This window comes from Mixophyes fleayi, chromosome 3, assembly GCF_038048845.1.
Source record: "Mixophyes fleayi isolate aMixFle1 chromosome 3, aMixFle1.hap1, whole genome shotgun sequence".
Lineage (NCBI taxonomy): Eukaryota > Metazoa > Chordata > Amphibia > Anura > Limnodynastidae > Mixophyes > Mixophyes fleayi.
The window spans coordinates 289024433-289040794 of NC_134404.1; the positions used below are offsets into that span (position 1 = coordinate 289024433).

General features: G+C 40.0%; 1 protein-coding gene across 1 annotated transcript in view; it reads left to right on the plus strand.

Annotated features, from left to right (window-relative positions):
• Positions 1 to 16362, plus strand: part of MERTK (MER proto-oncogene, tyrosine kinase) — a 69498-nt gene that overhangs the window by 13993 nt on the left and 39143 nt on the right. The window contains exons 2-5 of the mRNA XM_075203758.1: positions 655 to 1015; positions 3517 to 3617; positions 4174 to 4347; positions 12784 to 12870. Of these exons, the coding sequence (XP_075059859.1) occupies positions 655 to 1015; positions 3517 to 3617; positions 4174 to 4347; positions 12784 to 12870 (723 nt within the window). The remainder of the gene's footprint in view (positions 1 to 654; positions 1016 to 3516; positions 3618 to 4173; positions 4348 to 12783; positions 12871 to 16362) is intronic.

Below are 16362 nucleotides of genomic sequence, written 5' to 3' on the forward strand. Positions count from 1 at the left end.
AAGATATGTCGATTTGTAAAATAATGGTACTGGAGCTCCAGCTAACATTACAGTGATTGCACCTTTATTTTTGAACACTCTGTAACTTTACTTTCAGTGGATAATATTTCCTTTTGTATCTGCAGGATAACCAATAATTCTTCCCTTACTTATTAGTTATATAAAAAAATTAGGAGATATGCAGAATATGTTTATTTAATTTATTATAAATAAAATTATTGGAATGACTGAAATCAAAACAAGAAGCACAAAATACAATGTAACATGCAAAAAGAAACAAAAATACATCTCTGGATACAAATAAACAAAAGTGAAACAATATAAAATTAGTTATAATTTCCTGAGTTATAGTCAGGAAATTAAAAACATAACGCGTTTGATAGAGAGGCAATCATAATCGAATATGTTTACTTAAATTAATGTACAATGAAAAATTACTTTTTTAAAATTATTTTTTTCTCACTGCCATTGTGGAGATATTATTCCTTTATTAGAACACCATTTGGCTATTTTCATTTAATAATGTCTTAATCTTGTTCTTTTTCCCCCAAGTACAGTAGGCATATGGTGTACAAGTAACATGTTATGCAATATCTGTCACTGTCTTAGGCTTGTGCATCTATTGTAACTAATAACCATATTTCAATTTTACAGATAATCACGTACTGGGAGAAAGTGATGGACTTTATACACCTTCAGCTTCTTTATCATCAGAGCCTGGAGAAAAAGACTCTACTCAGCACATTCTTGGGAACATAAGGACAAGTCCAATTCCAACCGTTCAGTTAACTCAACCTTCTCAGAGGATCAGATTTAATCCCACAGTGGGCAATATTGCTCTCTCTGAACACAAAGATGTCAAGTTCAACTGTTCTATTGAGGTCCCCATGTTGGACAATGGAGAACAGATTACGTGGTGGAAAAATGGAGAATTGATCTCCCCTTTAGAGCGTATCTCTGTCCAGTCTTTTGAAATCCCAGATGGTGTGATGATCACTATGTCATCTTCATGCAGGTATTTATATATGTATATATATATAGATCTATCGAAAAAGCAGTGTTGCTGTATGTAACAATCATTTTAACCTGTGCCCATAAATCTAATCTTTGTTAAATCTAAATAAATAACATACCAGAAAATACTTCAATGATATATGTGACTATGGCACTTTAGGTTCTTCAGAACAATACATACCTAAATATTCTACATAGTTATAGTGATATGCTGATATAATGTAAAATTTAAGTCAAGACATTGTCCCTTGAACTGTGTGGTAGGCTTTGATATAAATTAAATTAAACTGTAAAATCTATATACACTCTAAGGATTGCTAGAGAGAGTGTGGTTCCAAGGGTACCCTGTTGCACATTTGGCTGCATTGCCCCAAAGTCGTGAGATTTGGCATGATATTCATGAACTGATACAGTCTATAACAGGAGTTGCAATTCCAACCTGCTTCCTATTCCACTTTTACTCCGTGCCCCTACCCTGCACATGGCCAAGCGCACAGGATCCCTTATTGGCCACATCTTCAATGCAGCAAAGTGCTCAATATGTTATAACTGAAAAAGATGTGTAATGGGTGTAATTAATAGGGTATGGCTGACGTACCGCATAGATTACATCACAAGTATTTTAAATCTCAGAACAAATGGTTGGCCAGGCTCTTTTAATAAGAGGCACTTGATCAGACTCCATAATAGTCACTTAGCATTTGCTTCAATGAAATATAGGACACTTAATCTTGAGTATGGTTAAGCTGATCTCTGCACCCCCCCCGCCATTCCAGTATTCCCTTAGTAATACACCAACATACCTAATCGCTCCATACCCTTGTGTCTAACCCCTCAATTAATGTTAAAATATTTTTCCTCTTTTAATAACATTTGAATTACCATATTTGAAAGGTTACACATGTAATAAACATGGCGCAAACTACAATTGTATATCCTTCGCCGGGGACATAAAACAAACAGGATGCTGTTTTATTGTTTGGTTCAGAATGCACAAAACAATAAGCAATGGAATTCAGATGCCTAATTTTTTGCGTTAAGAAAGTAACAGAAAAGAAAAGGGGGGGTGTGTAAGACCGGATTGGAGGGTGGGAAAAGGGTATTAGTTCTTGCAAACAATAAAGTAGCATTGGTGGGTGGGAAATCTACAATCCGAGTCTGATTGGGATGAGAGTGGTGTAACAGCAGCGGAGAGGGGATATTGTTAAGTTCTATAGAAAGAAGTCTGTGAATTCCTTAGCACACTGGTAATCAATTACATCTCATCGATCAAATTTTTGTTCTGAGTGCAGACATGCTTGGCGAGGTTAGTCTCTTCAGGATCCAGCTAGAAGACAGGTGACAGCATTTAGATGTGTGTAACAAATGTTTTTGCAGTGTCTTGCAGTGTTTAGAAATGTCAACATCATCTAAAGAGATCGTAAGAGTGCAAACGTCCAACCAAAATCTCAGAGGTGATTGGACAGTTCCACCAAATATGTAAAAAAGAGCCTATCTCTTGGCAGCCTCTCTGGAGGGGGAAGAGATAGTGTAGATCTTCTGGATCGTGGTTGGAACTAGGTACCAACGGTACCAACAATTTACAGTATATGCATTTTTCTTAATGCGAACATTGATAGAGGATTTGTCTACCATAACCAGATGTCTCACCAATCTTCCTCGTCCAGCTCCCCACCAAAATCCCACTTCCAATTCTTTTCATGAGAAGGTTTCACTGCTGTGCTTTTAGTTAGTACTGTAAGGTACAGGGACTATATAAGGCCCCTGGACGAGGGACTGCCCAGGCAAACTCGTAGAAATGGAGTTAATGGTCTCACGGAGATCCTGGTCAAGGAGGAATGGTAAAAATGTCTAATTTGTAGGTATTGATGGAAAGCATATGTTGGGAGGTCAATTGTCACTTGACCTCCCAAGTTGGGAATCTCTATACACTGCTAGTAATCATAAAGTAATGGAGTCAGTCACTATTTGTCAAATTGTTAATGTAGATCAGGGATATAAATAATACTTGTAAACCCTTATTCATCATTTTAAGTATTTTTTATATGCATATTTTTTCCAAGTTTAGTCAATTTTGTCATTTAAACATGAGAAAGTGTCACTTCTTTAGTTCCATTAGACATAACTTGGGCAGTGGTGTGGTGCATTTTGTATATGCCGTAAGATGGCTAAAGGTGAGCAACATGATAAGTGTCACTGGGGCCTGTTATTCCTAGTTGCCTACTCTTCCAGAGTCTACAGGAGTCAACGGAGGTTATGGAATAGATTCCTGGACACATCTGATGCTTCAATTAATTATTATAGTGCCGAACCTCCATAGGGGTGTCTGGACTGCTTAGTATTTAACCAGAGAAGGGTGGTCTTCTTACATACCATTCAGAATGAAAATAGTAAATTTAATATATGATCTCTATATGAACTAAATTCTTTTACAATTTAGGTAGATCTACAAAGCCTTTGAATAAACTAATTTTTAATTTTGCTCAATTTTTTTGGTTCAAGCATTACAGGCGTGCAGCGGTCTGATAATGGCACATACAATTGTAAATTAAAATTCCGGGACGAAGAAATTGTTTCAAATCCTATCTACATCCAGGTTGAAGGTAAGAAATAGGCACCTAAACCCCTAAATGTGATGAGAGCATTTTTCTGGTGTAAAAATACAAACACCCATACTTTTTAAGGCAGTCTTCGTGTCATCCATTGGAAATAAAACAACATAGTCTGCATCTGTCTTAAGTCAACAATAACATAATGGCCATTTATTTATAAATATTGGCCCTCATGAAAAGCGTACAAAAGATGTTGCAGTGTTGGATAAATATAAAGAAGAAAATGACAATAAAAAGCAACATGGAAGAAAGCACAGACGCATACACACGCACGCATAGTCATAGTCATAGAGAGACACACACTAGGCCTTCTGGCAAAGGAGAGCGTTGAATATTTAGTCATTTATGAGAACATTGGACAATTTATTGTCTGAATTATGTGTGCGCCTGTTTTGACAGATTCATTTTTTAAATAAATTATGCAAAATCTACCTATTTAGATTTATTGTTTTCTGCATACAATGCTTATTGACATGTGCAGTACTTAATATAAGTATTAGTAGAGTCGAAGTAGATCCTGTTCTCATGTTCGTTGCCTTTCATTTAGGCCTTCCACATTTCATTCGGCAGCCTGAGGCATTAAATGTATCTCGGAACATGCCATTTAATCTAACCTGTGAGGCTGTTGGACCACCTGAACCCGTGGAGATTTTTTGGTATCGAAACAGCACAAAGATCAATGGCTTTCCTGCAGTGTCACCAGCAGTTCTCCATGTATTGGGTAAGTCAGTTGTAAACAGTACATTACCCCTGGATCAAAAGTGCAAACTGTCCTAAAACTGTATCAACCAATGAAGAGATTTTATTTCATTGATTAACATTTAGATGCAGACACTTATATCTTTATTTATAAGTACAGTATATGCAGGTCCTGCACATTCGCATGATGTAAGCAAATGCTTATTCATGATATCATGTGTGAGTTCTATAGAATAAATGCCCCTACACACATTGGGATCTGGTGTGGTTTGACATGTCTTATATACAGGTAGATCAGGGCGTAAGTGTGACCATATACATTCAGGCATTGCACTGACCTGGGTCCTTAAGAAGACATGGGCTTGTACTTATCTGGGTCAAACAATGGCTCCACATTTGTTGATATTTGTCAAGGTTGGACCTGTTTTTCTGCCATACTGAATGAAATCTGATGCAATTGGGATTTGATCAGGTGTGGTAAGCCCATACATTGCAAAATGGTTTTTTTTAAATGTGCTTAAATTGACAAAATTGAGCAAACAAAATGTTGTGTTGCCAACAGAAATCCTGTCCAATTATGTAATGAAATAAAGGTAAATTATGCCATATCACCTCAAAAACTGAGGCAAGGTGGGATAAACTGCGGAATGTAAGTCCAATATAACAGCTGCCAGAAAACAACATATTTAATTCTCTACAGATGTGGTGCATTTAGGTACAGAAAGGAGGAGAGAAAACTAAACCACATGCTGTGCATTAAATAACATAGGACTGGCTAGTAAGTTGAACCATAACTTTATATGCCTTATGGTGAGTCTCATAAAACTGCGGTGCAGCAACTAAGCTGCTTAGCTGAATAATTGTTTGTTTGTTTTTTTTATAACTCTTTATTTGTTACAAGAGGAAACAGCATGGAACAATACAAACAGCAAATAAAACAGACGATTATAAGGCAACAAGATGTCTCCACTTTTTTAAAAAATTTTATACCAGAGGGGAGGGGTAAGAGAGAGAGATCAGGGATGGGCGGGATGGGGGGCACATATATGGCCATATCAATTGCGAAGGAACTTATAAGCAACCTATCCAGAGATTAATGACTTATGAAATTAAAAAAACAAATAGCAACATATACGGGTCTCTTACCCATTTCGTATGACATCCAGCCTGGAGGATCCAGAGACGGCCTAGAGTCTATGTAGCATTAGAGGGCGAGAGAGCCAAAGGGGGTAAACAGCTACGGCTTTCATGTAGATACCACGGGGCCCAAACCTTGTCAAAGTTGTAAGATTTATCGTGAAGGTAGCATGTAATACTCTCCATGCTTGCAATATGCCAGATGTAGTTCCGTAAGGCCTGCAAGGAGGGAGGGATAGTGTCTTTCCAATGTTTAGCTATTAGGGATTTGACAGCACCCAGTGTGTGAGAGATCAGCTTGTTGGAAGGGGCGCTCTCATCAGGGATAGGGCGAGAGAGAAGGAACGACCAGGGATCCTTAGTGACCTGTTGTTCAGATACGGAGTTAATAAGTGCAAGGACCATGTTCCAAAAAGGGATTATACGGGGGCAGGTCCATCATATATGTAGCATCGTGCGCTGAATAATTGTTTTCATTAATATCGCTTGTGCCAAAGACAACTGTATGAATGAAATAGAAAACAGGTCTTGGTTCCTGTGTATATTTGGATAATAGGTGACAGCACAGACAGCACTTGACATCAGTAAAGAAGGTTCAGTCTTTCTTTCCTATATTCTTACTAAATTAATTCAATAGCTTTCTGTATTTCCTCTATAATAGCCACAGTCATTCAGTTCAGAATTACTGTGTTTCTGATGCTCTTATTTTAACAGGTAGGGCTTATTCTTGGAGAGATAGGATTTAATATAGGTAGATGGGGATTATCACTGAAGGCCGAGATTGTTGTGAAGTTTATTTAGCCGACTGAAGTATCATTTGTTGATGCCAAACTTTTAAAGCTCTACTATAAAGTGACATATTTCTACATTATATTGTAGTAGAAATTACAAAATAAAAATACAGATTTAGTGGTAAACTCTATGGTGAGCGAGGTCTGGGGTAGACACGGGAGTGGCAGATGTCTAACTTACAGATAGTATATCTTTCTCAGAATAAATAACTAGCATAAATATTTTGCTGGGAACCTTGTAAAGTACAAAGATAAGTCAGTGGTGTGGATGTTTTGTATTGAGACTAGTTATTATAATATTCTAAATTCAAGGTATACTTTTTATGCAGCTTAAAGATAATTTAAGTTAGACTTACATTTTATTTTAGCACATCACTGTGTTTGATGTGCATATGTAAAAGGAGATGCTCGCTCCATATACAGGCATGTAGATAACACTATATACAGGTTAGTAGACAATGACAAGCTGCTCCCCTCTACTGGTCTTTGGAAATCCTTTGGGGCTAGATTTACTAAGCTGCAGGGTTTGAAAAAGTAGGGTTGTTGCCTATAGCAACCAATCAGATTCTAGCTGCCATTTTGTAGAAAGTACTAAATAAATGAAAGCTAGAATCTGATTGGTTGCTAAAGGCAACATCCCCACATTTTCAAACCCGCAGCTTAATAACTCTAGCCTTTGGTGTTGCTTAGGATTGTGCAAATACTGCTGGGAGATCCTATTTTGAGGTCCTGTTGGCTGGGATTGACATGGGAATGGCCTCCTGTCAGAGCTGCCAGCTTACAGAGCGCCTGTCACCAACACACAATGCAGACAGCCATTTTGTGAGCCGAACCAATAGTCCTGAGGATGCAGCTTACCATACTGCCTCATGCTGGGTTATGTCACTAGTTTCTAGTAAACTATCAAGAATATTGGTTTAGCCCACAAAATGGCTGCATCTGCTGTGTGTAGGCGAGAGGGTCGTTTTATGGCTGCCCTGTCAACAATACACTATTGTGGTGTTACTCCCTTGGCTGTAGAGCTTGCCAGTAATGTTTTTGTTAGACAAAAAAAGTACGATGTTGGTACATAAGAAACTCTATATGAATAATATGCACTGTTCTTATAGGTATTTGTAAATCTAAATTGCAAATCATATGCTTTCTCCGAACAATGGAGCTGCTCCTCTCATGTGATTTTGTTTTTCAAGTTAAATTCTAATCCTATTGTGTCACACGATTTTCTAGATCTCAGGTTGTAAGCTACTTATAATTAAGCTACGCATTTATTACATATAACAAGAAAACACATTGACTGGAGACCCGCTCAAGTCTATTAATAAAGTGGGATGCATTTAACCACAAACAACAATGTCCATGTACTGCCTGGAATTGGCATGTACTGATAAATGGAGGAATGAAAATATATTAATAATGTTGTACATGTAGGACCTCATTTAAAGTAAGGAGTATATCCAGCTGGGATATTTACGTATGGGGGAGTATAAACATTCCCTGTGAGCACAGCATGTACCAGAGTTTTATGCCACTGAGTTTATTCCAAACACTTTTTGAAAAGCATTGTAACATTGTAACTTTCCAATGGTGAATTACAAATCATTTTTTGTGATGTTTCTTCCAATAATATCTTCAATGTAACGAAGTCCTATGTTGCTTGTTCAATGGAAAATGGTGAAGGACACTGCCGAGATTTTAACCCTTTTGAGTACTAGGGCTTCTTTAATAATAAAAGGAACGGAAGGAAGGCAATAGGACGGAGGGGTTTATCGTTAATGTTTTATGTTATGCATTTAATGTCAGATCACGTTTCATACTTAGATATTTGTAGCTATTAGTGTAACCCCTTTTTTTTTTAAAGCAATGCTTTTATTGATTTTTATAATAACCAGTGAGAACACAAGTCTCCAGTATTTGTTACATCCTCGCGATGTGTATATATAAAGGAGAGTAATACACGCTATATACAGCCATTATGCATAACTACATTGTGCATGATTATGATCCAATAAGCTTATGACGTATAGAGCAGTTATGGGCAACTGGGGGCCCTCTGAGCCTTCACCTGCGGCCCCCGGATCTTCCTGCTTTATTGTCAGATTGTTACTTATAGCTCATAACACTTGTTTAAATGCCTGCTGACATATTAGGGTAGTATTGGCTAACCTGTGACACTCCAGGTGTTGTGAAACTACAAGTCCCAGCATACCCTTCCAGCAGTAAGATGCTATATATTGGCAAAGCATGCTGGGACTTGTAGTTTCACAACACCTGGAGTGTCACAGGTTAGCCAACACTGTATTAGGGCAATGTGCAGCCCTGTTGAAGGTTAGATGGTCGCTCCTTTAATAAAGACAATTGCATAAGGTGGCGGTTCCCAAACTGTGCGCCGCGGCTCCCAGGGGTGCCGTGGCGCTGTCACTGGGGTGCCGCGGGCCAGACATAAAAAAAAACACAACACAGAAACTTACCAATCCGTCAGGCGCCGGGACCCAGCAGCCTCCTCTCTCCTGCAGCTGTCACTGAATATCGACGTCACTAACATGCTGCAGGAGAGAGGAGGCTGCTGGGTCCCGGCACCCGACGGATTGGTAAGTTTCTGTGTTTTTTGTTTTTTTTATGGCTGGCGCCTGGCGCGGAGCAGAGTGAGAGGGATGGTGACAGCGGGACAGAGGAGGAGAGCAGAGGATGGTGACAGCGGGACAGAGGAGGAGAGCAGAGGATGGTGACAGCGGGACAGAGGAGGAGAGCAGAGGATGGTGACAGCGGGACAGAGGAGGAGAGCAGACGATGGTGACAGCGGGACAGAGGAGGAGAGCAGAGGATGGTGACAGCGGGACAGAGGAGGAGAGCAGAGGATGGTGACAGCGGGACAGAGGAGGAGAGCAGAGGATGGTGACAGCGGGACAGAGGAGGAGAGCAGAGGATGGTGACAGCGGGACAGAGGAGGAGAGCAGAGGATGGTGACAGCGGGACAGAGGAGGGGGACAGAGGATGGTGACAGCAGGACAGAGGAGGAGAGCAGAGGATAGTGACAGCAGGACAGAGGAGGGGGACAGAGGATGGTGACAGCGGGACAGAGGAGGAGAGCAGAGGATGGTGACAGTGGGACAGAGGAGGGGGACAGGATGGTGACAGCGGGACAGAGGAGGGGGACAGAGGATGGTGACAGCGGGACAGAGGAGGAGAGCAGAGGATGGTGACAGCAGGGCAGAGGAGGGGGACAGAGAGCAGAGGAGGGGGACAGAGGGGCAGAGGATGGGGACAGAGAGCAGAGGATGGGGACAGAGAGCAGAGGAGGGGCACAGCGGGGCAGAGGAGGGGGACACAGCGTGAGAGGGCAGAGGAGGGGACAGCGTGTGAGAGGGCAGAGGAGGGGGACATTGTGAGAGAGGGCAGAGGGGGCAGTGTGAGAGAGGGCAGTGTGTCTGGATGCAGAGGGGGCAGTGTGTCTGGATGCAGAGGGGGCAGAGTGCCTGAGGGCAGAGTGTCTGGATGCAGAGGGGGCATTTTTGCATACAACTAAATAAGTATTTCTGTCCTGACCTAAATACTTATTACAATTTTTTGACCCAACTACTTCTAAAACAGGACTGCTCAATAATTATTTTGGAGGGGTGCCTTGAAAAAATTTGGAGACTCGAAGGGTGCCGCGAACTGCAAAAGTTTGGGAACCACTGGCATAAGGCATAATACCAGACATCTTTGTAATACACATAGCAAGTTTAGAGGGGTCCAAAATTTGATGGGAAAAAAATAGTCAGCAGTCACTGTAAACATTTTACCCAGTTCTTTTTTTAAATGTATCTGGGCAGCTCCTCTGTAAATAGCACAATTTGAAGTGGGGCAGAGAACTGTTCACTTGTCAACATTTTAAGTCTATAGTTATCCTGGCATCAGATTATCTTGGTTCCTGCACCCGACTTAACAGACAAGAGTAACCTGTTTGTAAAGTATGCATGAGCAGACAGATAGAGGGAATAATCTGTGAGTCTTGTCTAATTCTTGTCTAGAACTGCTCAGCACTTATCGCTGGATAAAGCTCTGCTGAGCATCTCGTACATTTATCACTGAAGGTGAATATCTTAGGTGTACCTAGTAAAAGGAACCAGTGTGGATGTCAGCCACAGTCCATGTGACCAGAGCTATCATATAAATGTGGTATGTGGGGTAACTGACAGATTGCTGTATTTACACTGGGGTCTAGATTTACTAAGCTGCAGGGTTGAAAAAGTGGGGATGTTGCCTATAGCAACCAATCAGATTTTAGCTGTCATTTTGTAGAGAGCACTAAATAAATGAAAGCTAGAATCTGATTGGTTGCTATAGGCAACATCCCCCATTTTTTCAAACCCGCAGCTTAATAACTCTAGCCTTTGGTGTTGCTTAGGATTGTGCAAATACTACCCATTTATAGCTGTTAAGAGCGTTTTGTCGCTATCCAATAACGATTGTCGAATCTCGGTTTGTGTTTCCAACGCACAAATATTTATTCTCAAAAAGTAGCAGAATAATTCAAGCGAAATAATAATAAGTACAGCCGTTACTTATCGCAGGCACTTTGAATCCAGTGAACAGTCATTCAGTCCTGAAGTCTGTGGTCTAGGTGACTGAACACTAGATGAGGAGCTGCTGCTTATATGCAAACAGTAATACAATAAAACAATGCAAAGGGTGTGGCTTGCTTCTATTGGTCCAGGTTTCAGGAGGGTCCAGGGGGTTGTAGATCATAGGCTAGTTTAAGCTCAGGAATCCAAAGGAGGAGGTCATCTCTCCAGGGGATGAGCTCTGATCTTCCCGCCAAGATTACCAATCCTAATAGTCCATAATTCCTTAACATTAATAACTTGCGTATGTACTCTGCGATCCCATTGCAGAGTGAACCGGACAGTCGCAAATGTGAAAGGGATTAGTATGATACCACACATGACATGATTCCTTCAACGTGTACCATATGTTTTACTGATATGCATATAACTTATAATATTACACATAATCTCTACTATATTTCGACATAAATAACTATGTGCTGCAACTACTATTAATGTGTACTATTTACAAATGTGAGTGTTTGTGCAAATGTATGTAAAAGCGTAAATACTGTTTGTGCCACGTGTTGCGGCCGCGTACGCCCTTCCACGCCGTAGTGTGCTCTAGACAAAGACAACCAAGTTTTCTCAATTTTAATTGAAATGACTTTATCCAATTTGCTGACTTCGACATAGCTAATGTCACCTACTCAGATTACTGCACCCAACTTGACAGCAGCATCAACTAGTTCTTTTCTACCTCTTCTACTTGTTGCACCACCCAATGCAGAAGAATGGCCAGGGATACAGGTTAAGGTACATGTTGTGTTAAATCTGGTTCTAGATTTACTGCAGCTATTGTAACAGGGTTTATATTATCATGGACAAGCCAGGGGGATATACTAAGGCTCATTTATTAGCACAGTATGTAGGTGACAAATGAGCAATTAATAAGGCACTTGTTATCATTGTCTAACTTGTGCTAAACAGATTCAAGCTAGTTTCTGATTGGTTGTATTTGTGTATGACATCACTACTGAACAACAGCTATATTTACTTTTGTATCCTGTTTTTCAGACCTCTCTGGATAATGAGGTACTGAATACTTGTAGTTATTAAACCATGTTTCAGTATGCAAAAATAATAGTTAAAAATGGCATATTTTTCACTTAAAATATTATTAAATACTGCACAGATGTATCTTTCTGAGCAATATTAGGAAAAATAACCTACATTGACTAAATGATGTAATGAAATCTGAGCAGCCAATTGCAAAATGTGCTTTTACTGTCTATCTTGCAAATCAGCTTATTGCTGATTTGGTGTGACTATGATATTAATGTAGCTTTGCCCTTATGAGCACCGTTAGTAAGTAACCCTCAGAACCTCTTATTAATTGTCTATGAAGTTGTAGCTGTTTGAATTGTCTTTAAATAAGAAATGAATAACTTTTTGAGTTTCATGGGACAACCCTAACAAACAGGGCCATGTGGATTGGCTCTAAATAAAGCGGTGCAGAAGCGGAGATGTAACAAGCATCTACCGGGAATTATTGGGAAGGAGCCAACAACACATTCTACAAATCATAAAACTCTTTCCATTGATTACCAAATTGAAATCCAGCAGTGTTATCACAAGTTTCTGTAGAGCGAACGTAACACCTTTTTCATAACTCTTATTTATTATTTTTAAATGACTATTACTGAGATGTCTATAATGGAAAAAGAATATGAGTATAATGGAAAACTACCAAAATACCATAAAATTCCATGTTAAATTGACTGTTTACCTTGGTGAGTTTATACCTTTTCCATAAGGGTAATTTCTGTCTCTTTAATTACCAATATGATAAATATGTTTCCTTTATCTACTTTTGTATTACTGATTTATGTTGTTTAAATTTTTTTCACCCACTGCATAGTATCCATTACAACAGTACATTATTTAAATAATAAAAATCATTATCAATGCTAAGCCCCCTGTTTTATGTGGTTTTTGCAACAGGTTTGGATTACCCAGCAATATACAGTTGTGAAGCTCACAACAAGAAAGGACTGACTACATCTAATAACATCAATATCAATGTAAAAGGTATTTATGTCTGAGAGAAGCTTATGAATAAACAGTCTCGGTTGCATTCTCTTAGAGGGGTTCTATCATGGGTCATGTTCCTTTTCAGCACAATGGACTCGTGTGTGTGTGTGTGTGTGTGTGTGTGTGTGTGTGTATGTAATGTATATCATATACTGCGCTTCTCCTCCCCTTCTCAGAATTTTGTGCTCTCTTCCTCTCTCACACTCTGACTGTCCGCAACCTCATTAACACGCTGACACATAATGCAACCATTGAAACATTACACATAGTTGCCATCATTTTATTTCTCCCTTCTGGGAGATCCTGGAGGGGAGGTGAAGTACAGGTGCGAAAGGGTGTAGGACGTCGCAAATTGTGTCCTTTTGGCCCCGTCCCCATGATGCAATTATGCCAAAGTCAGGGCCAAAATGACGTGGTTCGCTGCATAGCGTGTCATGGAAGCCCCCATTCCACCCACTTCACTAGGACATGGGGAGGATGCTGGAGAATTATCTGCTCTCCCGGGAGTTCGGGAGACCTACCCTGAATTCAGGCATCTCCTGAACATTCCGGTAGAGTGGGCAAGTATGATTTTACAGTAGCTGACTTTCCTCTTTGTATGCCCAGGATCACATTTGATATTGAACATTTGACTGAATAGTTTTATCTTCCTGCTCAGTATATGTTATACTATGGTAGAAATGTAACAAGACACTTTTGTGAAAATCTGCATTTTTATGCAATTTTGGGGCTGATTTTTAAAAGCTGCAGATGTATGAAAGGTTAAACTCAATGAAAACCCTGGAAAAATACCCTTTTCAAAAGCGTCACATTACAAATTGTAACTTTTAGCTAACATAGGAATACAAAGTGTGAGGTGTATCAAGCAACAATTGGAGTGAGATAATTATGACAGGGTAACACTTATTATTTTATGATGGGAGCATTATTTATACTGCACACTGCAAGTGCCAGCATGCACTGGCACCCATGTCATTCACATGGGTACCTGCCCAATTGTAGTTTACAGTCAAAATTCTTTACCACACTCACACACACACACTAGGGTTAATTTTTGTCAGCAGTCAATTAACATATCATTATGTTTTTGGATTGTGGGAGGAAACCCACGCACACAAACAAACTCCACACAGATTAGGCCATGGTCAAGAATCGAAATGACCAGACCCAGGGCCGGTGCTAGGGTCCATGGCGCCCTAGGCATTTTGTCAAAATTGGCGCCCAAGCCCCCCCCAGCCGAAAATCGGCGCCCTCCTTCCCCCTCACCTTTCCTTACCTTGAATCACCACCGCCGCCTCTCCCCTCCACTCACTGATACTGTCGGGCCGTGATGATGATGTCACGGCCCAACAGTCAGTGAGTGGAGGGGAGGAGACAGAGCAGAGAGGCGGCGGTGGTGAGCAATGGCCTCTTCCCCCCTCCCCGTGGATGTATCTGAATGCTGTGCGGCGGCCGTGACAGGTATGGTCAGCGGTCGCCGCACAGTTTTAAAGTGATTTTCATTCAGTGGCACCTCCAGGCGCCCTCCAGAGCTCGGCGCCCTAGGCAAGTGCCTAACCTTGCCTAATGGGAGCGCCGGGCCTGACCAGACCCCAGGGCTGTGAGTCAGAAATGCTAACCACTGTTCTGCCCCAGGAACCTACTTTGAATGCACCTTAATAAATATCATCATGATCAGCTTTTTATATAGCGCAACTAATTCCGCAGCACTGTACAGAGAACTCATCCACATCAGTCCCTGCCCTATTGGAGCTTACAGTTTAAATCACTTAACATATACACAGAGAGACCAAGACAGATTAGGGTCAATTTTAATAGCAGCCAATTAACCTACCAGTATGTTTTTGGAGTGTGGGAGGAAACCGGAGCACCCAGAGGAGACCAACGCAAACACGGGGAGAACATACAAACTCCACACAGATAAGGCCATGGTCGGGAATCGAATTCATGACTCCAGTGCTGTGAGGCAGAAGTGCTAATCACTAAGCCACCGCGCTTCCCCAAATATGTCCAAAAATGATCCAGGAATGTTTATGCTGCAATGTTGCAACTACAGTCAGGGTGCCTGCATGTATGTCACTTATAGTTCTATAGGCTAAAGTTAAGGTGGAATCTAGTTCTGGGATTAATGAAGAGCAGAAAACGGTGTTGATACAGTTTGACATAAAATCCAGAATTGTACTAGAATTGTACTTAAACGTGGAGTTTTAGTCATTTTATTAATTTTTGTTCCGTTTTGCCATTTACAGTGTATGATTTTCACATTGCACACAAATCTTTATTTATGCTTCTTCATCAGTTTTACAATATTTGTATTGGTTTTGGTGCACATAGGTTAGCCACAACTCAACCGCAGCTTGAGGAAATGTGCAGATGAATTGCTTGATGTCCACATCCTGATTTTTATGGCTTATAAATACACCTGTACATAGATAAGCTAGATATGGTTTATAAATTCAGTCATTTTCCAAAACCTCTCCTTGGTCAGGTCGGTCCATGAAACATTTCACTGTATAAGTTTAGGTACCTAGTTGAAATCAAATCCTATTAAAACAGTTTACAATTCTCAGGGGTAAATGTATCAAGCTGAGAGTTTTCTGGCAGGTTTGAAAAGTGGAGATGTTGCCTATAGCAACCAATCAGATTCTAGCTATCATTTTGTAGAATGTACTAAATAAATGATAGCTAGAATCTGATTGGTTTTTGAAACCCGCCGGAAAACTCTGAGCTTAAAACATTTACCCCCAGATGACTTTCATTTGTTAGTTTTTATATTCCCTACTTCAATATATACTTTGTTTACTTACTGTTTTCATCCTATGCTTTTCAAGCATGTATTTATACCATCAAGCATTTGTTGCTACTGAATGTAATACAAAGCAGCTTTCTGAATATATCTGTAGAACTGTCATATACAGGAGCAACAAAAATAAAGACTACATTCTGAAGATATAAAATCAAGTCTGAAAAGCACAGAATGAAACCAGTAACATAAAATGATGTATTTAGTACATATTGCAGGAGGTCACACACATGTTAATAAATGAGCAATTTGAAGGTGTCATTTTAATGTGGCTCTAAATTGCCATTTGTAATTACCTAATCATTTTCACACTGTAACTTTTTTTCTCAGTTTATTCTACAAAGGAGCTAAACTTGTTGCCGACTTCCTCCTGCTACATATAACTAGTGTAACTCTGCTGCTTGTATCTGACTGTGATTACCATACCTGATATTATATTTTACATGTCAGACAGCAGCTAGGAAAGTGTTTTTACACTTCATTCAGTTTTGGTTAAGAATTTAATGATTCATTGTTTTCCTTCCTTTACCGCTGCCTCATTCACTAAGCTGGAGGAAGTGATACATACTATTGTAGTTAAAAGGTCTTATGCACAGTTTGTGATAATGATTTCCTTTATGGCATGTTACACATTTGCATATGTTAATAGATTTAGTTCAGATACATTACAGTATTATAATCATATG